The sequence below is a fragment of the Rhinatrema bivittatum genome, chromosome 3 (genome assembly GCF_901001135.1).
Source record: "Rhinatrema bivittatum chromosome 3, aRhiBiv1.1, whole genome shotgun sequence".
NCBI classification, from domain to species: domain Eukaryota; kingdom Metazoa; phylum Chordata; class Amphibia; order Gymnophiona; family Rhinatrematidae; genus Rhinatrema; species Rhinatrema bivittatum.
In genome coordinates this window covers 362,925,235-362,951,960 of record NC_042617.1, presented here as the reverse complement: position 1 = coordinate 362,951,960, position 26,726 = coordinate 362,925,235, and the positions used below count along the sequence as shown (strand labels likewise).

Below are 26,726 nucleotides of genomic sequence, written 5' to 3'. Positions count from 1 at the left end.
ATTGCTGGTTTGCAGTCTCCTATAAAGAGGTAAAAAACTGAGTTAAAAAGAAAAAAAAACATTGCTGTTGATCTTCTGCAGAAAACGCATTTAAATGATTTAGAGCATCAACAATTACAAAAAGATTAGGTTGGATGCTGTTTTTATTCTTTTATGATTAATCAAAGGGGAGTAGCGGTATTGATCAGTAAGAAGCTGTCATTTATCAAGGAAGGTGTGGTCACAAACGCTGAATGGAAATTTTGTGATAGTACGATGGGTGCTCCAAGGAACAGTCTTGTTAGAGTTTATGCACCTAACAAGTATTTCCATGTCTCTTTCACTCAGTCTCTCAAATTTCAGAATGGGAAGATTATGCTATAATGGGAGGGGATTTTAATATTACAGACAATCCCAGAGTAGACTGCAAGCTATCTAAAATCCCGAGGAAGAACCAAGCTGATATTGGTATAGGTTTCTTGTGCACAGAATTAATTGATTGATTCTTGGCGCACAGTGCATATGAATGATATGGAATTCACACATTCTCATGTTCAAAATGTTTACACTAGGCTGGATTATATCCTGATTGTGGAGACTATTTGCTAAATTGTCTACCAGCACTGATATATTTCCCTTTCTAGACCATGTTATGGTCTCCTCGTGAGCACTAAATATGGGGGAGGGCAGTTTGAAGACAGGCACTTTGTGACCTTTTTTTTTTTTGTTGTTTTTTTTATATTTTATTGAATTTTGTTAATACCTATGACAATGTTTTGCAATGTACAACAGTAAACCATAAACAAATAAATGAATATTGAGTATTGTGACTTTTCTTTCGATAGTATACAATTGTAACAGTAAGAACCCCTTTCCTCCCTATCCCTCCACTCCGTTCCTCGCATGTGCAGACAGTTAGTGTCCATCCTTAGGTAGCGATAATGGTAGATGAGTCCTGAAATCCATTGACCAGTACATATTCTCATGATTTGCAGTCTCTTATGCATTGCCAGTGTAGTATAGGTCCTTCTCGTCTTGAGATGTAGCCAAAACGAATCAAAGGATAAGATAAATGATGAATATCAAAGAGTAGAAACAGTAAGGAATACTAAGGAATAATAATAGCCCCATGGATTATAGCTTATCAGCATGTCATATGCCCAGTACATCAGTATAAATTTTCAAATAGGCAATACATTCAATGTATATATTGTTATAATCTTAGATTTAGGACAGAAAATCTCAGTAATTGCCATTTGGCGGTTGTAGCGGTTTCCAGACCATAATGTGGTTAGCTATTTTCTCGTGCTGTACTGCGGTTAAGAAATCTAGGCGCCTCTCCCAAAGTTGGAATTTTTATAGATTTCCAGTTTTGGGCAATGGCGATGCATGAAGCTAATAATATATATGTGCTTAGTTTTTGCTGGTTTCCATTTAATGTTTCTATGGGAGCATTCAATAGCGCTGATATGGGTGTTAATGAAATATTAATCTGGAATATCTGAGTCAACCATTGATTTATAGCTTGCCAAAATGGGTTAATCTTCTTACATTCCCACCATATATGGTAATAAGAGCCATTATTCCCTCCAACATTTTGGAGACAAAGATGGATATATATTATGCAGTTTTTCTGGATCTAAGTGCCACCGATATAGCATTTTGTAGCTGTTTTCTTGTAAGCGGGTAGAAATAGAGCACTTACTTGCTCTTTGAAAAATATCTCTTAATTTAGGGTGGATTTGGTCTCCCAAGTCTGCTTCCCCTTTTAACAAATGAGGTAAAGTTATTACATCCACCTTGATGCACATATTCTCAAAAAGAGAGCGTGTCCCTCGCAAATTCTGGTTTTTACCTAAGTCATTAAGAAAATGTCTAACTTGAGCATAATACAAACACAGAGGGCTAATGTTAAATGGGTTCTCTATATCCAATAATTTTGACCACACTACATATATCACATGACACTTAAATTCAAACATACAAAAATGTTTATTTAAGAATATAACATCACTCAACCTTAGGGCCTTTGAGACTCATGTTTTGTGCCACCTGCTTCAACGGCAGGGAGAATGAAGAAAAGACTATTTATATTCAGACAACCAACAAGGAATGAATTACATAGTCTGGGTAAACAAATAAGCATGAGTGTAGCTTGCTTATTACGGCGGTTACTACCCCGAATTAATTAAGCCTGATACTTCACTTGGAATACATATCCAAGCACAGTTCACTGCTTAAACGGCGGGGGGAATGATGTAAAGAGGATATATATTCAGACAACCAACAAGAATTGAATTGCACAGGCAGGGTAAACAAGCATGGGAGTAGCCTGCTTATTACGGCGGTTACTACCCCAAACCAATTAGCTAGTTACTTCACTTAGATGCAGCTTCAGTACTGCTCTCTACATCAGTGGTGGGGGTGGAAGGGAAGTGGAACCAAAAAGTTACCAATAAGGGCCCTGACTTAGCGGTCAGAGTAACAGATAAGTATGAAAACAATTAGGTGTGAAAGCTTGCTGGGCAGACTGGATGGGCCGTTTGGTCTTCTTCTGCCGTCACTTCTATGTATGTTTCTATGGCAGGGTTTTTTTATGTGGAGCATAATTTGGCAGCAGTAGTATTACTGCCCAAGCCACGTAAGGACATTTGTTTCCCTGAGGCAGATAGGCCCAAATCACTATTGAATCAAAACATCAAAATTTTGGCAGCAGTATTCGCTGCTTGATTGAAAATGTCATTCAGGACTTGTATCCCAGGACCAGTCTGGTTTTATTAAAGGCAAACTCTAACAATAACTTATTGAAAGCGATACTGGCTCTTTAGTCATTTGTAAATGTCACACAGGATGGGATGTTTGTTAGTTTACATGCAGCCAAGGCTTTTGTGTAGAGTGGCCCTATTTATTTTTTAGTACTGCAGAAACTGGACTGGGAGACCAGTTTATCAGTTGGATTTGGCTTTTATGTCATAAACCTCAGGGTCATTTGTTGGTGAATGAAGAATTATCTAAAGCCTTCGAATTGAGTGGGGGGTACTAGACAGGGCTGTCCACTGTCACATTTGCTTTTTGTCCTCTCACTAGAAAGAACCCTTGACCATAAAACTATGTAATCAAGAGACCTTTCAAGACATATGCACCAACAAAAGTGTGAAATTGGGATTGTTTGCAGATACATTTGTGGGGCAATCCAAAAACATATATGGGTGATATTTTGAAGATTTTTGATACCTTTGGGTCGTTTGCTGGCCTACAAATTAAAAAAAAATCTTAGGCACTTCCCTTGGATGAATCTTTGCCTGACAGTTGTGAAAGTGAGTTCCTGCTGGCTTAGGCAAAGGACAGGTTATGATATCTGGGAATTACTTGGGCACACAAAAACTCTGATCTGTATTATCATAATTTCACATCTATTTTAGATAAGGTTAAGTTACAGCTTCAGAGATTGAGAGATCTGCCTCTGTCTCTTATGGGGCAGTGTGCCTTGGTGAAGATGGTAACTCTCCTTAAATTTCTTTGTCTACAAATGATACTGCTTTGGGTTAAAACCAGATATACAGGCTTTTAAATCTGTCATAGGTTTTCATATGGGGGCGTGAACACACCCATATTAAGTTTGACACGCTCAGGCTGGAAAAACAAGGCGGATTGGCAATACCTGATTTGCATGTTTACATAATCTTGTCTCCTGTGCCACATTCAAGATTGGGTTTCCAGTTGCAAGAAATTTGATGTTGGTCTGATGCAGGATTGATTTTTTTTTTCCATATCCCCCTCTTAACTTGCTCCATATATCTGGGGCCAATTTGGGCTTTAATATCCCACCCTCCTTTTTGGTTGAAAGCCTTACATAAGACTTGGATATGGTGGAGGAAATGCATTGGATGCAGTCTTATCTTATCTCCATTTCTGACCCTAGCAGGTGGTAATGATTTTTACTAGGTGGGGGGGGGGGGGGTGGGGGTAACGATTTTTATAAGGATGAGACTGCAAGACAGCTAAAGAATGATATAATAGGGGTTTTTACTCGGTAGCACAATGGGTGGATGTTGATTCAATTTCTATTTTCACAACTAAAGGAATTGTGGGAGTTGTCGAACAAGCAATTCTTTGTTTATTTACAGGGTAGGCACTTTCAGCTGTGTAAGGGTATCTGAGCCTCTTATCCCTCTCAGAAGAGGAGGAAACCTTTTTGGAAACTATTCCTAAATTTAATGAAATTGCAATTTGGGCTGATCATTTTAAATCTACAATGCCAGATCCTCATCTAGAGCATTTAGCATTGCAGGGGAGTGAAGATCTGGGTGTAACAGTAGAACAGGTGGATTTGAGTCTTGCATTCTCTTAATTATATAAATACCTTATTTCAGCTAATTTGAGAGATTCAATTTAAACTCCTCTACTGGACCTACCTTACTAGATCCTTGGGATGTACCATGCACCTAAGGGGCATCAGATCTATGTACAAAATGTAATGTTCTAAAGGGGACTTTGTCATATGTTTATGGGTTGTGTTAAACTGCAAAGTTACTGGAGGCAGATATGTGCTGTTAGACCGGGCCTTGGGCTGCGAAGTCCTTTGGTCAAGGCCACTTTATGTACATTTAATGAATAGAGGCTTACAGCTTCCTCAAACGGGGGGGGGGGGGGGGTATTTTGGTTACTAGTGTGCTAGCAACGCACATACTGTTAAACTGGAAATCTGATCATCTGCCAACAGTGAGGCCTGGAAAGAGCTGATAGCACAGATGAGTTATTGCAGAAAGTGTTCAGCATCCTAAACGGATAGTAATGATGCAAGGTTATTTCAACTTGTGGAAGAAAATTCAGACTATTTTAAGCAATATCGAGAAAATCAGCCAAAAATGGATGCTTGAGTGATTGTAGTGTTTGAGTGCAGGGTGGGAACTGTTGTGGGGAGGGGAATTTGTACCATCCTGTCTGAGAGGTAGAACCAAAAAAGGGAAAGATCGCAGTTACTCTTCATGTCTTTGCTTTTTTGTATGGTGATGTCTTTCACATGGTTATAACAAGTTGAGATGATCATGGCCTCAGATGAGGCATTGCTGTCATTTCGCTATGATTTGAATAAAATTTACAAAAAATTATGAAACTGCTAATCCTTGACATTCTCTCCTCTAATCTTGAGCTAATTACTTTTTCTGTACTTTATCCTTATTACATGAAAGTAAATTGTGGGTGTTAGAATCTTTCAAGCATTCTAGGTGCCAGAAATGACACCAGTTCCATATGCTTCAGAGAGTGGAAGTGTACTTGTTGAAAGCAGAGCTGCTCTCTTTGCCAACTAGGTAATAGAAAGCAATAGAACAGCTATGTAGCAACTCCATTGTGTTAACGATTTTATGGAACATTTTAATGTACTTTCAGGCTTTTGAGCCAGTCCAATAATTTCTGCAGTGTGCATTCACTTCAGTATAAAACCATTCAAATAACATATGTACAGTTTTGTTCATGCTGTTTTTATGCACAACAGTTGTACACATGGGCAGTATTTTAAAAAGTCAATATTGAAATGACGTGTTTTGACTTTATCACTATATAGTCCAATTAATAGTAATGTTCTGTGATCTAGTTGCATAATTATTGTTGGGTTCCTTTTCAAAATGTAGATAGTGCAAGTAATTGACAGATCTTTAAGCAGAGGAATGTTCAGGGTTTGGGATCTTTTATATAAAGGTGCAGTGTACATTTTTAATAAAGTTGATATGTTTTACTAAATGTATTGTACTTTTTGTTTTGAAGAGCACCAGAAGTTTTGTTCAAACAAGAGCTAATAGGAAAAGATCAGGATGGAGTTCATGAGAGCCTGTGTCGGTCACTTCTGTTGACTGATGTAGATTTGAGGAAAACATTTGCTGAAAATCTTGTTCTTTCAGGTAAGATATTTTTTGTGAGGGGAAGGAGGGTTGGAGTAGCAGGCAAATGTGTCTTTTTTTTTTTTTTTTTTTTGTTGGTTGTTTGTTTTTAACGTGGTTGGGGAGTGGGTGGTTTTTTTTTCTGTCTTTGGGAGGGAAAGTGGATTGGGGCAACAGGCTTTTTTTTTTTTTTTTTCCTTTGACTTCTTGGGAGGGGAATACCAGTTTGGTGGCCAGAGCTAGGATGTTGGGTGACTTAACCAGTTAGCAGTGACTTTAAGTACTATCAGCTAAGTTCCCTAAATTTTGCTGGTTAAAATCTTGTCCAGCGAGATTTAGGTACATTTTCAGCTAAAAACCTAGGTTAACTGTTAGGTTCAGCTGAAGCTTTGTCTAAAAATTAGCCAGTTATCCTATCCACTCAGTAGCTGTCTGAAATTTGACCTCAGTCTGCAAAGTTAGTGAACTCCAGACCTTACAATAAATTTCAACAAAAAAAAATACACTGCACCCATTCCTTTCCTTTGCAGCATTCTTCCTTTACTCCGCCTACACGTAAGAGAGGATGCAGTTCACATATTGCACTGCAAAAGAGCTGTATTTCTGCCAGAGCAAACAAAAGCCCTTAAAGTCCTTGGGCCAGGCTTCATGATGATAAATACTACATGATGATAAATACTATTTCTTCTTGGCCTGGCAGAATTGATGCACCTTACTGGGTCAGACCAAAGGTTCCTTGAGCCTAGCAGCCTGCTTTCAACAATGGCGATTCCAGGTCATAAGTACCCAGCAATATCTAGAGTAGACTCCTCCCCCCCCCCCTTCCTGAAGTATTTAGATTCAAGCATCAAGCAGCAGAGGTGGGGGGAGGTCACACTAAACAAATTCTCATTAACAAAAAGGGGGGGGGGGAGAAAGTGTACTAGTTCAGATTCACAAATCTGGCAGATATTGAAATAGCATTTCCAAGCAGCCCTGATACCACACCACGGACATGCCTCAAGGAAAATTTCCAGGCAGCAATGCAACACCCCCCCCCCCCCCCCCCCCCATCACCTTCGACTACGTAGTAAATCAAACCACAACCTTTCAATATTTTCTGAGCTAGTTTACTTATAAAGCATAACAGGTAAAAAAAAAAAAAAAACAACCTCACAAAACAGGCAAAGCACTGGTAATGTGAAATGAAATGCACAATCACAATGATATACATATTAATAATCAGGTACCTTAGAAATAATCAGATACCCTAAAACAGTAAATGCTATCACACAGAAAAATAAGTAAAAACAGGGAAAGAAACACTAGCTTCTTAGATATTTATTTATTGATTGATTTTTATATACCATCGTTCGTGGGGCCATCACAACGGTTAACAAGGCATAACATATACAATTTCTAATACATATAAGTACAGTGCTTAGTTAAAATGGCAAAAAAAAATAGAATCAAGGTTAAATTTAAACATTAAAAGAGAATAAATATTAAAAGCAAGACAAGGAGGAGTTAAAATATCATGGAGTGATTGTATAGGATAGGTAATAAGAGCTGAGTGGATTGTTAAGGATCTTGGTATGCCTTCGTGAATAGCCAGGTCTTTATATCCCTTTTGAATGTCTTAAGACTCGTTTGAAATCGTAATTCGGTAGGAAGTGCGTTCCATAATTCTCTTCTATAAAACTAAAGGGTCCTTTGGGCCTGATTTTCAAAAGCATTTACATGCTTAAAACTGAGTTTTACTCAAGTAAATGCACTGTGTACGCATGTAAGTGGGCTTTTGAAAATTGATATCATTGAATTGTGACTAGGTTTTACCCATGTTATGTGCACTTAACACAGGTAAATGGCTTTTGAAAATTGCTACACTAGTATGTTACATTTACTTGCGTAACACACTGAGGAAACAGCTCTCCAGAGACTGTTTATCCCAAACATAATAGTTTGTTCTAAAAGCAAAATTCCTTTCCCCAGAAATCAAAAGCTTTGGCAAATCACTCCTGATTGTGACCTCTACCTGAAAAGTCTCTTCTATCAGCTTAATTGCTGGCCAGTGGGGAAAAAGATCAAAACTGTTATTGTTGATAGACAAGAATCTCTATCCTTTGGTAGGGCAGATACCTGCAATGTCCCTGATCTGTCTTGCTTCTGGTACAGCTCCAGCAGGGATCTTTTCAGTCCCCAGCCTCTCATGTTATGCTCTCCTCTCTGGAAATTGCTCAAATTCACCTCTGGAATTGCTTGATCACCCAAGCTCTTTCCAGTGATGACAGGTGATGATTCTCTGCATGTGTGTGTCTCTCAACACCCATGTGCTGTGGCTTTAATAGCTGAGTGCACTGTATTGCATCGGCCCCAATACTTGCAAGCTGTTAGTGTCTGTATTTGATGGAACAGGGTGCAAAAAAAAGTTTGAGGCCAGATGCCTCTGATCTCTTAAGCACATGCCCCTTTCTTTTCAGTCCATAAGTATATACCATTGGGGAATTCTATAAGTGCAGGAAAGGGTTAAAGTCCTTTGTAGGGTTAAGTGTGTCAGAATTTACATCCCCCTCACAAAAGGGTAAATAACCTTTCCCTGTTCCACCCCACTCATGATTTTATAAACCTCTCACGTATCCCTTTGTCATCTCTTTTCCAAGCTGAAGAGCCCTAACCTGTTTAGCCATTCTTTTTAAAGGATTTGTTCATCCCTTTTTTTTTGTTGTTGTTCTTCTCTGTACCTTTTCTAGTTTCACCATATTTTTTAGATGAGGTGATCACAACTGCTCATGTTGCTGCCATCCTGAAGATTTGGGCTGCATCTTTTGCCACCATAAGTTTTACCTAGTGGTTAGGCATGCTAATCCTTGTCTGCTGCAAAAACACAAGGATTTCTGGATATCCACAAATAAACATAAGCTATATTTACATGCACTGTCTTAACTGTATGTGAATATTGCATGCATAGTAACATAGTAATGAGAGCAGATAAAGATCAAGTGGTCCATTCAGTTTGCCCAACAAGTTGCTCATGATAGTAACTACCGCTCCGTGCAGGTTACCCCATGCTTTCTGTTATGGGTTGTAACTGCTGCTCATGCAACCATTTCTTCATTTCCAACATCTAGCCTCTATGGATCCAGTATTTATCTCATGCCCTTTTGAATTCATTTACTGTGTTTGTCCTCATCTCTTCTGGGAGGGCATTCCAGGCATCCACCAACCTTTCTGTGAAGAAATATTTCCTGACTTTGAACCCCCCACCCCCTGGAGTTTCATTTCATGACCCCTAGTTCTACAGTTTCCTTTCCAACAGAAAAGGTTCAAAGTTTAAGCATCATTAATATCTTTCAGGAATCTGAAGGTCTGTATCATATCTCCCCTGCACCTCCTCTCCTCCAGGGTATACATATTCATATCCTTCAGCTTCTCCTCATAAGTCTTCCAATGCAAACCTCATATAATTTTATTTGCCTTTCTCTGAACCACTTCCACCTTCTCTGTCCTTTTTAAGATAGTCTCCAGAACTCACCAAGGACCTGTACAAGGGTATCACCCCATTTTTCTAACTGGTTATCCCTTTCTCTGTGTAGCCAAGCATCCTAGCTTTAGCTATTGCTTTTTCACATTGCTTTGCTGCCTTCAACTTGCCAGTTCTCATTTTATTCGTGAGCCTTTTATGCATGACCATATCAAAAGCTTTGACACTTACCTCAGTTGTTAGTAGCCTGGACTGTAATGCAATATCACTTTATTTCTGCAATCTGCCTGCTTATTTATGTCATCTTTGTTTTGTATTTCCCCCCCCCCATCCCCATATATTGTATCCACCTCTGTACTTCACTTCATACATGTGATGAAGTGGACTCTATCACTGAAAGCTCATGTCTCAAATTGTTTAGTCTATAAGGTGCGACCCTCCTCGTGTCATATTTGCATATACTGAGTCTCCATGATACGCAAACTTCTCATGCATGTTTATGGATATCCTGAAAACCTGACTGGCTATGGGTCTCCAGGGCAGGTTTGGGAAGCGCTGTCATATACTGTAATTCACTAGCTTCCTAGAGGATAAATAAATAATATTCAAACAATGAAACACATTTGCATTTTGTTACACTGGGAGCATGTACATCTCCAACTTGTTTTATTTGAAAACCATCCTTAACTAGGTAGTCTTATTAATTTATTTATACAAGACTTATTTTACGCATCTCCAAAATTTTGTTCAAAGTAGATTACAGCATTAAAACAGCCACAGTTTAAAAAAAATATACATTAGGTACATACATAAACAAATGATGATTCATTAACATTTTCTAAAATGCTTGATTAAAAACATATCCTTAATGTTTTTACGAAAAAGTGAAATATCTTTCGTATATCTACAAGCAAGCTATTCCATAATTAGGGACAGCATATGAAAACATCCGTTTCCTAGTATGTGAATAGATGGCTTCAGGACAAGTGGGGTTATGCACCTCTACCAGCAGATGGAGACTGAGCAAACTGATATCACAGCATATATAGTCTTGCAGTGAGATCAGCCTGCCAGTACTCTCCAGCTCCAGCAGATGGTGGACATGCATCTCCCTACTGGGGATTGCTTCAGATTTTTTAAGGAGAATTTTAAAAAGAAAAAGCCCCACTCTCTTGCAGTGATACCAAATGGTCCCTCCCCCAGTTGAGAATTCCTAAGGAGATTTCTGTGGTCCCTCAGATGTGTACCTTGGTCCGGTAGCTGGTTTTTCAGCCGGCGTGAATTTAGCGTATTGTACAGTTTAAAGGCAGCAGGTGCAGGAAACTGAGCATGGCGGTGACGGCAGATGCCCTCTCCCCCCACAGCTGGAAACAGTATCTGTACTCAGCTGGGAAGGGCTGAACTCAGGTAAGCTTTATTTAAAAAAAAAAATAAATAAAAATACAACTTTAGAAACAGTGAAGGAGGGTTGTTCAGAGATTTCCCCTTCCCCGGTCTCTTAGCTCAGGGCGCCAATTCAACATTTGTCCCACCTGAGGGAGGTTCAGGGACAGGGGGCAGCCTGGCGGGTTGAGCAGCCTCTTTTGGTTAGGCCATATTCAGAGGCTTTTCCACTGTGCGTCACGTGGTAGGCTGCGACAGTGTTTTCATGCGCTTTTGCCTATGTGTTCATCTGCCCTCTATAGAAAGTCTGTTCAGGGGTGTGTCTCGGTGTGCATCCAGGTTATGCGTCCAGGATTTGAACGCTTGGTTGAATCAGCTGAGGTATCCAGGTTAAGCAGCGTCCAGCTTGGATGCACGCTTATCTTGTGCATACAAATTTGGCATACGTTTGTGTGTAAGTTGAGACAACTAGCCTTGTGGCACCCAGTTTTTGGACGTCTAATTTTTTTGGACGCATAACAAAATATATAGATATATATATAGAGAGAGAGAGAGTTTGGTGGCTATAGCTAAGAAGCCTAAGCGCTTTGCCTCGTGTGCCTCCTGCATCAGCCTAGCGTGCCCTCTAACTTGTGCCAGCGCTGTTTAGAGGCTCAGGGAGAATTATCTTCCTCTGACTTTACTAAGTCTGGTTTTTCCCAGCCTGATGAGGTTATAGGTAAAAATGTCAGGAGAAGCTCCTGATATGGGAGCTCTGACTGGTTCCTCAGCAGGGGATGGCAACTCAGTTTGCACAGCATGGGTGCCTCCTGGTTTTGGCATAGATCCTTCTGCCTTTTCTTGGGTAGAATTTTTTTCAGGGATTGCAATCCTTTTTTCAGGTGCAGTCCTCAGCCCCATCTAATCCTGTCAGATCAGTCCCTCAGGCAGTGGCCTCTCCCTCTTCTGGTACTACATTTCAGTGCCAAAGTACTCCTCAAGCTGCAGGTGTTCCTGACAGGAATCTGGAGGGCACCAATGATGAGGCAGATCCTGACTGGAGGATTGGGAAATTCCTCTGGGATTAGAACTGTATGACTGTTACAGTTCATAGAAACATAACATAGAAATGACGGCAGAAGAAGACCAATCAGTCCATCCAGTCTGCCCAGCAAGCTTCACACTTCTTTTTTCTCATACTTATCTGTTTCTCTTGGCTCTTAGTAACCTTAGGTTCTATTTCCCTTTCACCCCCACTATTAATGTAGAGAGCAGTGATGGAGCTGCTTCCAAGTGAAATATTAAGTTTGATTAGTTGGGTAAGCGGCAGCATAGCTCTCTGCCGTTGAAGCAGAGAGCAGTGCTGGATATGTGTGAAGTATTAGTTTTTCTTCTCCCCCTGCCGTTGAAGCAGGGAGCTATGCTGGATATGCATTGAAAGTGAAGTATGCCTTGAAAGTCACATTAACTATCATCAAATATTGAAAAGCCTATAATTGATAATTGAATAAGCCTAATAATTGGTAATACCTATACCCCATGAACCCATCCCTGTTTTTTGGGGGGTTTTTTGTTTGGTTTTTTTCTTTTTTTAATTGGGAGATGGCAGCCCTCCATCCTTCCGCTTCGTGAAGGTGGAACACCAACCACTGGCATCCCGCTCCGTGAATGCCTCTGTGGCTACTGCCGCTCCGTGCAGTGTTTTGCTGCCTGCTCTTTATACGCGTCCTCTAGACCTGATGGATCCACAGTGTTTATCCCACACCCCTTTGAAGTGCTTCACAGTTTTGGACTTAACCATTTCCTCCGGAAGGGCATTCCAGGCATCCACCACTCTCTCCGTGAAGAAATACTTCCTGACATTGGTTCTTAATCTTCCTCCTTGGAGCCTCAGCTCATGACCTCTGGTTCTGCTGATTTTTTTTTCTGACGGAAAAGGTTTGTCGTTGTCTTTGGTTCTTTCAAAGAAATGAATTGCTGGCCCTGATTGCCCAGATATTGAAAATGCTGGGAGTTCCTGGAGCAGATTCCATGTCTGAGCCAAAAAAAAATCCCATTTTGGTGTCTTTGCGTAAAGCCTCTTGTTTTTTTTCCCTGGTTATGGAGGCCATTCAAGAATTGATTAATCTTGAATTAGACGCCCTGGAGGCAAATTTTAAAGTAGGTTGGACCTTGGAAGGCCTATACCCCCTGGATCCAGTGATGAGAGAGCGTCTGCATTTTCCGAAAGTGGATGCGCTTGTCTTTGCCATCTCTAAATGGACGACTATCCCTGCGGAGGGAGGAGCAGCCTTGAAGGATGTACATGATAGGAGAATTGAGGTCATCCTTAAGCAAGCATTTGAAGTAGTGGCAGTGATATTGCAGATAGCTTCCTGTTGTTCCTTGGTGGTTTGCTCTTGTTTGCTTCTCTCTCAGGAGGTTGACTCTGGAGTATCTTTCAGGGCAGTTATGGAACCTGCCTTTTTAGCAGATGTGAGCTGCAATTTGGTCCGCATCTTGGCCAGAGGAGTGGTTTCAGTAATAGCAGTCAGACACCAGTTATGGGTGAGGAATTGGTCAGCCAATGTGACCTCCAAAGCTAATCTTACAAAATTGCCTTTTAAAGACTAGCTCTTGTTTGGGAGCAAATTGGAGAGCTTGCAGTAAGTGGGACGAATTTCTGGCTCCTCGATTGCCAGAGGATAAGCAGTTACCATGCCCCTTTGGTATGAGGGGTTGTCTCAGTGCAACCTCCCGACCCACCCCAGGGAACAGGAGATAAAGGGACTCCTCTCTCTTATGAGAGGTGGGTTGAGATCACATCAGATCAGTGGGTCCTAGAAGTGATACGAGAAAGATATGTGCTGGAATTTTGCAGTGTTCCTTGGGAAATGTTCATAGTGTCTCCTTGCCACTTCCTGCAGAAGAAGCAGGCGGTGGAGTGTTCCCATGTCTAAAGAAAATACGGGTCAATATTCCATTTATTTTGTTGTGCCCAAGAAGGAGGGCTCCTTTCGTCCCATCCTGGATCTCAAAGGGATCAACAGTCATTTGCAGGTGACTCATTTTCACACAGAAACATTGCACTCAGTGATAATGGCCATGCAGTCGGGGGACTTTCTGACTTCCTTGGATCTGTCCAAGGCTTACCTCCATATTCCTATCCAACTAGAGCATCAACATTTTCTGTGTTTTGCAGTGTTGGCACTGCCTTTTGGTCTAGCTACCGCTCCCAGAACTTTTTCCAAGATTATGGTGGCAGAATTTTATGTATTTTTGTTTTATATTCTGCTTTTCATAGAAACATAGAAATGACGGCAGAGACTTCCGGCGATGACGTAAACCGAGACGGAAGCAGGGGGAAAGAGCTCCGCGGCCCCGCTCTCCGTTTCATGCAATTTTACTAACATTAGCCGCCCGGTTTCTTGCCAGAACCCCTCCCGGCAGCCGTGGGAAGTGTTGCCGCTGTTCCGACCTAGCTGGGTCGGTGTGGGATGCGTAGGACAGGCACCAGAGGAAAACCGGAGCGTCGCCCACACAAACCGCGAGGAACAAAAATGGCGGAGGCAGCAGGCCCGGCTGAGCCCATGGTGACGACGATCTCGGATGCTGCCCTGGAAAAAATCTCCCTTAGTGTAACTGCAGCACTAGACAGCAGGTTAATTAAGCTGCAAACTTCCATCGAAGATATCAAAACTGCGGTAGAGGGGCACTCGAAGCGGCTAGAAGTGGCTGAAACCACGCTTTCGGATGTGGGAGATCGACTGGCCGCCTCTGAACGCCACGTGGCGGAGCTGCAAAACAGGCAGAGGGAGATGTTAGCCAAAATGGAGGAGCAGGAAGACCGCGGCCGCCGAAATAATTTAAAGATTATTGGGCTGCCAGAGGCTGTGAGGGATGATGAGCTGTGCTCGCTGGTGGAACGTTGGCTCCCGCAGCAGGTGGGCCTGGAGCTGAAGGAGGGCAGTCTCCAATGTGAAAGGGTCCATCGCGTGGGCCCTGTGCGTGAGGGGCAAGCCCGACCACGACCCGTTATGGCTCGGATCCTTAATTGGAGCCATAAAATACAACTGATGCGGGCTTATAGGGCGAAGGAAAAGCTGGAGCACTCGGGCAGCAGATTGCTGTTATTTAACGATTTTTCGGCAAGTACGGCAGCACAAAGGAAGCTTCTGGCCCCAGCATGTTCGTCTCTTCACCAGCGGGGAATTAGATTTGCCCTACTATATCCGGCTAAACTGAGAGTGCAGTACAACAATCAAACCCACTTTTTCACCGTCAAGGCAGATGCGGATCGATTTCTTGCCTCCCTGCCTCCTGCAGAGTGACAGGGGAGCTTTGGAGCTACAGTGTATGCTTTCTACTGTTTCTAGAGGTTTTTGGGCATAATAATGCTGACCTAGTCACCCTGCCATGGGGGGTTTTCTCGTCCCTGGTCCAGTACTATTCTTGGTATGTGAGACTGCAGGGTTCGGGGGGGCTGGTTTGCCTTCCTGTCCTAAATCGTGTCCTTTTGGCACTGGCGCTGGGGACTTGTAGCACCTTGATATCTCTTTTGCCACTGTATACCTTGACTGCCTTAAGGGGTATGGAGCTAGCGGCTGTCGGGGGGGGGGGGGAGGGCGGGCAGGGAGAGAGGGGGGGAGGGTGGGGCCGGGAGCAGGGAGCCCCGGACGTAGGAGATAAACGTCGGGACCCCTGCTCCTGGGAGCCATGGTGAGGTGTGCTAAGATGGTGGATGAATCGGGTAGTATGAATGTGTGTGAATGTGTTCAGGGGGAAGGGGGGAGGTGGGGGGTTATGGAACAGCTTAGGTTGATGTGTGGGAAGGACCGGGTATGGTTCTTACCGGTTACCTGTCGTGGGAATCTGTCCCTGTGGTCTAGGCTGGGAGGCCGGGGGACAATTTTTGATGTAGAGGATTGGTGTCCTATGAGGCACCGTATTCTGATTCAGTTTTCTCTGCCACCATATGGCGCAGGTTAAAATAGTATCCCTCAATGTGGACGGCATCCACTCCCCAATTAAACGCACTAAGCTTAATGCGCAGTTTAAACGCATGAAGGCGCAAGTAGCATTTCTGCAAGAAACTCATCTAGGGGATGTGGAACATGCTAAGCTGCGTTGTGATTGGGTAGGCCAATGTTATTATTCTTCTTATAACAGGCGGCAGAGGGGGGTGGCCATACTGTTTCATAAGAATTTGCCCTTCCAACTCACCCGTTTACATCAGGACGTTGACGGGCGCTATGTTTTGGTGGTGGGCACGCTCCATCAACAGAAAGTTGTTTTTTGTAATGTTTACGCCCCCAATGTGTATGCTCCTGGGTACTTTGCCACCTTGCTAAAATTACTTATGGACTACTCTGACCATAGTTTGATCGTGGGAGGAGACTTTAACGTAGTGGCGAACAAAAGTGTAGATATCAAACCCCCCAAGCTGCAGATTTCGGCAGATGCGGATAAGGGTGTAAACCTTTTATGTCGTGACCTACAGCTTTTGGATGCGTGGAGGGTGCTTCATCCCCAAGAACGGGATTTTACTTTCTATTCTCATCCCCACCAGAAATACTCCCGCTTAGACTATTTGCTGGTCTCCGAGAAATGTTTTTCCCAGCTCGTGGACGCCACCATTGGCCCGATTGCATTGACGGACCATGCTCCGATCAGTCTCACTTTAAGCTGGGGCCGTGGGTCTCATTTGCCGTTCTCTTGGCGCCTGCGACCGGATCTCTATTTTGATGGTGGCTTTAAGAAATACCTACAGGATTGCTGGGCAGACTATATGCTACATAATAATGTGCCAGTTGTTAGCCCTGGGATCTTGTGGGAGGCTGGGAAGGCGGTGATGCGGGGGGCCATTATTGCCTATGTGGCTAAACAAAACAAACAACGAAATGCTGAAATTCTAAGGCTCACCGCACGCCTTCAGGCAGCGCAGCTTTTACATCAGACCACTATGCGGCCTGAGGATAAGGCCTCATTGGATATGGCCCGGGAGGCTCTGAATAACCTGCTGCATATCCGGGCGTCGAAATCCCTGCGCTACTATCGTTACCAGTTATATAAATATGGTAACCGCCCTGGCCGCCTCATGTCCCACTTACTCCGACCCAAGGGGGCCCGATTGTCTATCCCGGGGATCAGAGATGGTCAGGGAATACATTGTACGGGACAGGCAGCGATAGAGGCACGATTTCTGGAGTATTTCACAAGGCTCTATGGAGCTCAACCTATGTCCGGGGAGGTGGCGGAGACCCTGTTTCAGGGGCACTGCTGGCCTAGGGTGACCTCAGAGAATCTTCTAGCGTTAAATCGCCCCATTTCTACTCAGGAAATTTATTCGGTCATTCAGGGCCTCAAATTGGGTAAGGCAGCGGGACGGGATGGGTTTGGGTCGGAATATTATAAACTCCTGGGGTACCCCATTTTAACCCCCTTACAGGGTTATTATACTAGCCTCTTGGAGGGTTCGCCACCCTCGGAGATAGCAAATCAGTCTGTCATAGTGGTGCTTCCTAAACCTGGGAAAGACCCCCTAGAGGTGGGCTCCTATAGGCCTATCTCACTGATAAATGTGGATATAAAGATTCTTTCTTCGATATTGGCTGCCAGATTGCAGGCTATTCTTCCAGCTTTGGTGCATGAGGACCAAACGGGGTTTGTGCGGGGGCGTCAGGGGGTGAGAAACGTCCGTCGCCTCATAGCTGCTCTTAATTACCAGCCCAATGAGGAGGCCCTTATATTGAGTCTGGATGCTGAAAAAGCTTTCGACTCTGTCTCCTGGGAGTATTTGTTTTGGGTACTGGGCGAGTATGGCATCTCCGGGGCGTATTTAGGATGGTTGACTGCCCTGTACAGTAACCCTAGCGCCACCATTTTACTAAATGGGAGGACTACCTCTCCTTTCCCCATACGGTGCGGAGTTCGCCAGGGTTGCCCACTGTCTCCCCTACTGTTTATTCTGGCCTTGGAGCCTTTGGCTGGTCGCTTGCGTAGAGAACGAGCTTTCTATGGCCTCAGCGTGGGCGGCCATCCTCTGAAATTGGCACTTTTTGCCGATGATATCTTGTTATTTGTGGGCAGACCGCACACTAGCGTCCCGACAATTATGAAGCTATTTAATCAATTTACCGAAGTGGCAGGTCTGCGTATTAATTACGCAAAATCAGAGGCAATGGCTCTTAGCGTGGGTCTACAGGATCGGTGGGGAGAGACCTTTCCCTTTCAATGGGCCCCGTCCCAGCTCAAATACTTGGGTGTCTGGGTTCCTCGTGATCTAAAGAAATTATATGCTCTGAACATAACACCCTGTATTGCCAAACTTCAGGCCCACTTAGCGAAATGGACCCCTCTCCCGCTCTCCTTCTTTGGAAGGTGTGCATTAGTTAAGATGGTTCTGGTGCCTAAACTTTTATACCTCTTACATATGTTACCCTGCTGGTTGCGGGGGGTGGATATACGATGCTTGCGCTCGAGTATACAGAGGTTCTTGTGGCAGGGGAAGAGGGCGAGACTTCCTTACCCCACGTTGGAGTTGCCAGGGGATCGTGGAGGGCTTAATATGCCTGACTTCCGCTTGTACAATGTGGCCTGTCAAATGAGGTTTGTGGGGGAATGGCTCACGAGCAATTATCAATTGTGTGCGGCTGGAATGCTTTTGAGTATGTCTCTACCGTACTCTCCAGTGAGCATTATACAGGCCAGGGCGGCAACTCGGTCCCCTATTTCGTATCCTGCTGTTTTGCTTTCTCCCTGTATCCGGGCTTGGAGATGGTGGAGACGGTTGAATGCGCGATCGGGGGTTCAGTCTCTCCTACTTCCCCTGGTTCATAACCTAGAATTTCTGCCGGGGCAGGACAGCGGGGCAATATTTCAGTTTTGGGCTTCTAAGGGATTGTTGTTTCTTTATCATATGCTGGATGAGAGTACAGGACACTTTTTGGACTTTACCACTATACAACGTACTTATCACATTCCAGCCAAACAGTTTTATGCCTTTCTTCAAGCTCGTCACTACCTACGTTCCTGCGCATGGACTGCAACAGATATTGAGGCAGAAATTAAATTTGCCACGGCTACCTTTGATATTGCTTATCATACTAATACCATCACTGGCTGGAAGACTCAGGGGCAGAAACTCCGTAGTTTGGACAGGGCGTCATTTTTGGCGGGCCGATGGACTGAGGCCTTCAACTTTACGGTTACTACTGCACAGATCCATACTGCATTTACACGCTTGCGGAAATTTCTTCCAGATATCGGTCTGCGGGAAGTGCAGTTTAAAATTTTGCACTGGCTCTATTGTGATGACATCCGGAGATCTCAGATGAGATTAGCCTCCACGTCGTTGTGCATCAAGTGCGGATTGCGGCCTGGAACCCTGGCCCATAGACTATTTGACTGTGTGAAGCTCCGCGTGTTTTGGGCTGCCATAGAAAAAGTACTGAATACCTGTCTAGGAGTGACTGTACGACTTACGGGGTTGGTACTCCTGCGTAGCTCGTTGCCACTCTCCTTGTTAGATCGAGGGTCGAAGGTTAAATTTGAGAGAGTGGTCATTATGCAGGCATGCCGCACCATTTTAATGGACTGGTTGACTCCGGACCATACACCTTCATTTCAGGCCTGGACCAGGCGCATGGCCGAGCTGGTTCTTTTGGAACGAATGGATTTTTTATTGGGCCGAAGGAGCCCAGATATGGTTTATTGTGCTTGTTGGGATGCCTATGTATTAACAATGCCTACAGAATTACAGGATGAGCTTAGGGCGAATGGGTACACATCTTCTTGGGCTGTTCTAGGGGGGGGGGGGCGTCCAGTAAGGGGGCGAGTGTGATTGATTGTGGAGTGAATGTTGGATTGGGGGTAGGGGGGGGGAAGGGATACAAGGTACAAGTTGACCCTGAGTTAAAAGGTGGGTCTGAAGGTGGCAACCCGATTGTATTGTATTGTTTACTCTTTTGTCAGGAGTTCCTTTGTATCTTGTCATTATAGTTTGGTTGTTCGTGTGTACTTGGTTGCTACTTGCATGATGTACCAATAAAAATATGATTCTGATAAAAAAAAGAAATGACGGCAGAAGAAGACCAAACGGCCCATCCAGTCTGCCCAGCAAGCTTTTGCACTTTTTTTTTCTCATACTTATCTGTTACTCTTGGCCCTTAGTAACCTTTTGGTTCTATTTCCCTTCCATCCCCACCATTAATGTAGAGAGCAGTGTTGGAACTGCATCTAAGTGAAATAGCTTAATTAGTTAGGGGTATTAACTGTCGCAATAAGCAAGCTACACCCATGCTTACTTGTTTACCCAAACTCTGTAATTCAGTCCTTGGTTGTTGTCTGTATAGATCCCCTTTTCTTCATTCCCCCTGCCGTTGAAGCAGAGAGCTACGCTGGATAGGCATTGAAAGTGAAGTATCAGGCTTATTTGGTTTGGGGTAGTAACCGCTGTAAAGCAAGCTACTCCCCGCTTTTTTGTGAATGCAAATCCTTTTTTATACATTTCCTCTTGCCGTTGAAGCTTTGAGAAATGTTGGAGTCGCATTAACCATGTGTATGTTTATTGAATAAGGGTATTATCTCCAGGTAGTAGCCGTCATTCCCGCGAGCCATCTACTCTTCATCCCACGCCCCTTTGAAGTCCTTCACAGTTCTGGTCTTCACCACTTCCTCCGGAAGGGCATTCCAGGCATCCACCACCCTCTCCGTGAAGAAATACTTCCTGACATTGGTTCTGAGTTTTCCTCCCTGGAGTTTAAAATCATGACCCCTGGTTCTGCTGATTTTTTTCCAATGGAAAAGGTTTGTCATCTTTGGATCATTAAAATCTTTCAAGTATCTGAAAGTCTGTATCATATCACCTCTGCTCCTCTTTTCCTCCAGGGTGTACATATGTAGATTCTTCAGTCTCTCCTCATAAGTCATTCGATGAAGACCATCCACCTTCTTGGTCACCCTTCTCTGGACTGCCTCCTTCCTAGTGCAACCCCGTAATTTGAATATTGCATGGCGCCCCCCTTGCGGGCACCATGCGTGCGTTAAAAAAGCAGGTGCTGAAAAGTCAGCGTCCTCTTTCAGTGCCCATAATTGGATCGGCCCCTTAATCTGGTGTTGGATTTCTTGATAGGCCCTAAGTTTCAAAGGCTGCATAGCCTTTCCTTGTGGTTATCGACCTTGAAAACAGTGTTTTTGGTGACAATTTGTTCTGCACATCAAATTTCTGAGCTGCAGGCCTTGTCTTACTGAGAGCCATGCCTTTGGGCGATTCCAGGAGCAATATAGCTGTATATTGTTCTTTCATTCTTGCCCAAAGTGGTCTTAGATTTTCACTTGAATCAGTCTATTTCCTTGCCATCCTTGGAAAAGGAAAAAGATGCAGAAGAATATCTCCTTTTGCATCCCTTGAATGTCAAGAAGCATAGTGAAGTATCTAGAGGTTTCTAAACCTTTCCAATAGATGGATTGCCTGTTCCTCTTACATAGTGGAGGAAAGCAGAGTGAACCAGCTTCACAGACTATAATAGCTTGCTGGATTAAGGAGGTGGTCATGGCTGCGCATGTGGATGCTGAAAAGCCATTGCCTACTCGGGTTAGGACCCATTCCACTAGGGCTCACGCAGTATCATGGTCAGAGGTTAGATTGTCAGCCGTTGACATTTGCCAAGGTGCGACGTGGTCCTCCTTACATATTTTTTCCAAGTATTATTGTCTAGAGGCACAGGCCCAGGAAGACTCAGCCTTTGCATATGCGGGTGTTAACTGGACTGCGGGCAGCCTCCCACCCTATTTGGGAGTAGCCTGGGTATATCCCTCTGGTCCTAAACCAATCTATCCACATGCTAGGAAATGAGTACCTGATAATTTCCTTTTCTTTAAGGTGGATAGATGGATTCAGCTTCCTGCCCTGGGCTGCCAAATGATATTGATGGTCCTTCTGTATGGCTACATATTCCAAGGGATTACTGGTAAGTGTTCATCCAGTCCCTAGACTAATATGCATACATTCTTGCCTGAGTTCAATGTTTCTTGTTAAGTACAGAAATGGTTATCTGTTTTTAATCAAGATTTTGCTAGTCTGTCCACAGTTGCTTTTGAAGAGAATACTGGCAGGCTGATGTCACTGCAAGACTATATATACTGTGATGTCAGTTTGCTCAGTCTCCATCTTCTGGTAGAGGTGCATATCCCCAGAGGCCCTGAATCCATATATTCACCTTACGGAAAAGGAAATTATCAGGTAAGTAATTTTTCACTGAGTCAACTGTAATCTTGCAGTATACAAAGAAGGCACTGTTAACAAGTCTTTCCCTGCAGAACGCATACTTTTAGGAACATAAGGAATAAGATTGTTTGCTAAAATGAACTTTGCCTCTCCATACAGTAGTTTGTTATAACAAGCAATTTAAAAGAGATACCAGAAAGGGTGTAATATGCCAGCAACACTCTGGCAGTAGAATTTTGTAACAATTACATTGCCTGAACATATGTTAGGTAATCCCACTAGTAAACTAGTACAAAAATCAATTTGTGAAAACACTGAAGGATTATATTGCTCGTGCAAAACAGCTCCATACACGCGTATGTGGGCTGTGCGCAAGCAACACACATTTTTGAAGCCAGGAACTATGTACATATCTGTGCGCATGTCAAGAATAAGGCAGAAAATAGGCGGAACATGGGCGTTCCAATCCCGAATTTTGCAAAAGCTGATCATGGCAAGGTGCTAGTCTGGAGACTTTCAACCAGAGGGGTCCTGAACACGGGGATCTACAGACCCTTGTTCCCTAGGCAGGCCAACATAACACCACCCCCAAAACATGCCCTGAGTTGAAAGTGCCCCTCTTACAATGGGAGATATAGAGTCATATTGTCTATCTAACAATCGCGCTCTCTTCTTCTTCCCCCCCCCCCCCACCATGGCTACTTGTGCGAGTATGTTATTAAAATGTGTGTAAAAACGGCATGGGTTATTTGCACGCGTGACATCAAATTAAGCACATCTTTGCTTGCATAACCAATACATGCGTCTATGGGTACAGGTGTACTCCTTTTAAAATGTAAGGTTTGTACTACTGTTCGAAAGGATTCTTGTTGAAGGAAATCTCTAAGATCCTTTATCATTTTTAACTTTTGAAATGCTTTATTTAATTATAATTCGCAAGTAAGATCTCATTGTTAAATTATTGTCTATAATCCTAAATTTCTAGATTCAAAGACTATTTGCAGAGACTTCATTTGAAACACCACTGGACCAGATATTGTTGTAGGCACAGTTTTTTCCCTACCCACTTCAAAACGGTCTTATCTATATTTAATGATAATGTATTATCATATAGCCAGTCATGTATATTACCTGCATTATCTTATGAAAATTTTCATAAGGAAAGCATCCAAAAAATTGGATGTGATCAGCATACATAAAATGTTTCGTGCCCATTCCTTCCAGTTTCTTTGCCAATGGGCTTACATATATATTGAACATTATCCCAGATAATGCGGACCCTTATGGTACGCCAGACTCTATTTTAATTTAGAAGAGTAGCTTTTCGGAGTATACCTGCTGATACCTCCCAGACAAAAATGAATTAAACTTCCTTAATACAATCCCAGAGAGTCCTATTTCTTGAAGGTGAAAAAGCATCAAATCGTGGTTTATAGCATCAAAGATAGTGCTTATATCCAACTGGACTTAACACCCTAGCCTCACCACGATTGAGGGTAGCATACAGTATGTCTAATAAGGAAAGTAATAGTAATTCCACACTGAACTTTCCTAAAACCATTCAGCCAAATGCACCTTTCTGCCTGCACTTCAATGCACATTTTCTGTGTCCAAAACTTACTGCTGATGCAGCAAGGAATTTTGCATGCAGAAAATGTGCGTTTCTAAATGGGAATATTGCTTGGCAACCTCAAATGGAAATCCCATACAAAAGAAGACATTTAGTACTGGGATGCAGGGAAATGCACTGATTTAGCCTGCATCTTCTTAATGCTGGAAACTTTACTCCTGGTTAGAGGCAGAATAAAGCTTCCAGCATTAAGAGAGAACATGCTGTTTTCCCCAAAAGGTCACAACAAAATAGCAACAAATTCCCCAGTTCAGCAGCAAATGTTGCTTTAAATTTAGGAGGGGGAGGGAGGAAGAGGAAGTTGGAGTCTTCTGTGGCTGCTCATTTCCTCTGGCAGTGTAAGGGGAGTGAGCTTGTGGACAGTTAGGTGCCAATGCAATATTTGAGCGCAGAAAACGGGCGCTCAGTGTCGGCGCCCGCTTTTCTAATGTGTGCCCAGGCACCTCTCCTGGGTGAGTGATGCAATATATAAATGAGGGGTCACGCTGCCAAGGAGGCACTAGAAACAATTGTGCATCCCTAGTGCCTCCTTGGCAGCGGGCGCCCAGGAGAGGACTGCTGTCAACTGGTTAGGAAAACGGACACTCAATTTTACAAACGTCCATTTTCCTAACTGGTGCACAGCCATGGTTTAGGAAAATGGATGCTGGTTAACTGAGTGTCAGTTTCCCTAACCTGACCGTCGGCACTCTTTATTTATTTTTTTAAACCTTTTAAACTTTTTGGTTCCTCAAACTTAATATCCCAAAACGTTGTACAGAAAATACTGCTTTTCTGTACAACTTTTTGGGATGCTCAGAAAAGCCTGCTCTGGGTAGGGTTGGGTTGGGCACACATTTTTTTAGATCAGTGTGAATAACTAATAGCCTCATCAACAATGCATTTGTATGTGATGAGCGCTATTAGTTTCGCCGCAGGTTGGGCGCATGTTTTGGATGTGCTAATCCCCTTCATAGCATAAGGAGCTGTGGACGTGTGTCCAAATCGCGCGTCTATCCACAGGTTAAACAGTGCACTCTGCTGAGTGCACTATTTAGTATTGGCCCCTTAGTGCTGAGCTGGCTGAGAGATGCGCTCTGCAGCAGAGTGAGTCCTCATCATGCATCCTTTCTCTGTTCACTGTTAACATACTGCTGCTCCTCATTGTGTTGTGAGCTATGTTTTGCCTCCACCCCCAAGTTAAAATGTGTTCAGCACAGGTTGAACACACATTTTAACTCAGATTTGCTGTAACTGCACACTTTTTAACTTCCAATACATTAGAATAACATTAGTTTACTGCATTGGGAGCTTAAAAAAAATTAGCCTGTGAATTAGAAAGTTGTGTACTGAATTGCAGCATATGGTTTTAATGCATAGCTTCCTGCATTGGCCTGTTTGTAGTTAGATTTAGGAAGGGAGTCATACTGGGTATATAAACTATATAGAAAAGCTTGCATGTTGATTTGAAGATGGTAGCGTACAAAGGAGGAAGGCAAACCATCTTAGAGTAATGTCTCGGTCATGCTATTTGGCTGACAACTGGGATAAAATCCTTAGCAGTGAACAGCTACAACTGGACAGACTGAATAGGGCTGTTTGTCTTTTTCTGTCTTGCACTATGTTACTAATTCCTATTTAATTTTAGGTGGCAATACTTTACTAACTGGTTTACCACTACGACTGCAGAAGGAAATCTGTTCTCTGGTGCCTGTAAATCTCCGGGACTCTGTCAGTGTCACGAGTGTTCCTGACCAAGATTTTGCTGTCTGGAATGGGGGTGCTGCTTTGGTTAGTTCGCCTGCATTTCACACTGCTTGGATCAGCAAACAGGAATATGATGAGTTTGGCCCGGACATTGTATATAAAAGATGTTTTTAGTAATCCACTGATGCCTTATAGGATACAGGATTCTAATGTGTAACTTTTTTTATCTCAACCTACAATACTTGACATGCTTTTCTAAACAAATTTTTACAAAGTCCAAATTTGCATATGAATGTAAATTTTCAGTGTATTTTTTTTAATCTTTTGATGAAAATATTGCAGTCTAGCAACCTTTTGGAGATAAATTTGGCTAAAATTTGAATACAGCCTGGTAAATTTAAGCCAATTTGTTTCCTGGGTTCTTGGTGTTTAATAACTTCAAATTGCTTTAATAAAATAAAGCACTGATTTAAGAATTCTTATCCTAATTGAGTAGTCACATTTTAAATATCCTGCTTTTCATGTATTTTAAAACTGTTTACAGTAACTTTTTCTGGTCTTTCCTGCGTTTTCCAAGTTAAGACTTGGCTATGCCTCCTGTATGACAGGTACAGTCTATAGTACTTTAGTCTGTCTGTGTTCATTTACATCATGTGAGAATGTATTTTAAAGCACTTTTGGTAATTTGTTGTTTCACTTAAGATTTTCATGTAATTATCTATGTATTGTATGCACATTCATCTTTGCATGTATGTTATGTATTTTGGCATTATGAATGTCAGGCTTTTTGACTAATTTTTAATGAAATAGATTGCAGTGTCTTCTTGATGTGATTTTTCATTTTCAAATATGTTCACAGCTTTACTTTGCAAAATGTTAGAGAATTAGGTTTTTTCATGCCAGTATGGTCAACTGATATAATAAGAAATGGGTAGTTATTTTACAACACTGTTACTAATTGTCAATGGAAAATTAAGTTAAAATGTAACTGTTTTGATAATGTGGCACCATTTGTACTGCTGAGTAATTAGATGTTTGCACTCACTGTTTTAAATTGTATTGTGTATGTTCACATTTCTTCAGCTTAGCCCAAAGCTGGACTACCTTTGCTGCCTAATGTATTTAATGTGTGAGATTTGATGCAGGTATCTTACTAATGAGTTCCAAGCTGATTGCAATTTTAAATAAAACCTTTTAAAGGTCTTTCTGAATTTTTTAATGAACTTGATACCATTTACACACACAACTACAAAAACAACTAAAGTACAGTGTATCTTGTGAGGGATTTTTGACATCTATGGAAGTGAATGATCAGTTGATGTAGATTAAAATCAATTTGGAGGGGGGGGTGTTGAGACTGAATTTCTCTGCCTAGCCAACAAATAGGGGAGCTATTTACATAACAAAATATGATTTTACATGGTTGTGAGCAACAATTTTGGTAATAAAGCAGAATATAAATTACTGTAAATTTCTAGTTAGTTTCTAACTTGAATCTTAAAGGATGAAATGCAATTAATGTAC

General features: G+C 42.6%; 1 protein-coding gene across 12 annotated transcripts in view; it reads left to right on the top strand.

The window, feature by feature from the left end:
• The window catches only part of LOC115087836, a 251,264-nt gene extending 224,859 nt beyond the window's left edge, over positions 1–26,405 (top strand). For 10 of the 12 annotated variants that reach the window (XM_029595454.1, XM_029595461.1, XM_029595449.1 and 7 more), the window contains 2 exons: positions 5,746–5,879; positions 25,144–26,405. In XM_029595454.1, coding sequence (XP_029451314.1) covers positions 5,746–5,879; positions 25,144–25,376 — 367 coding nt within the window. In that variant the 3' untranslated portion in view covers positions 25,377–26,405. The remainder of the gene's footprint in view (positions 1–5,745; positions 5,880–25,143) is intronic. The other 2 variants (XR_003855628.1, XR_003855627.1) reach the window with 1 other exon arrangement.
• The last annotated feature ends 321 nt before the right edge of the window (positions 26,406–26,726 follow it).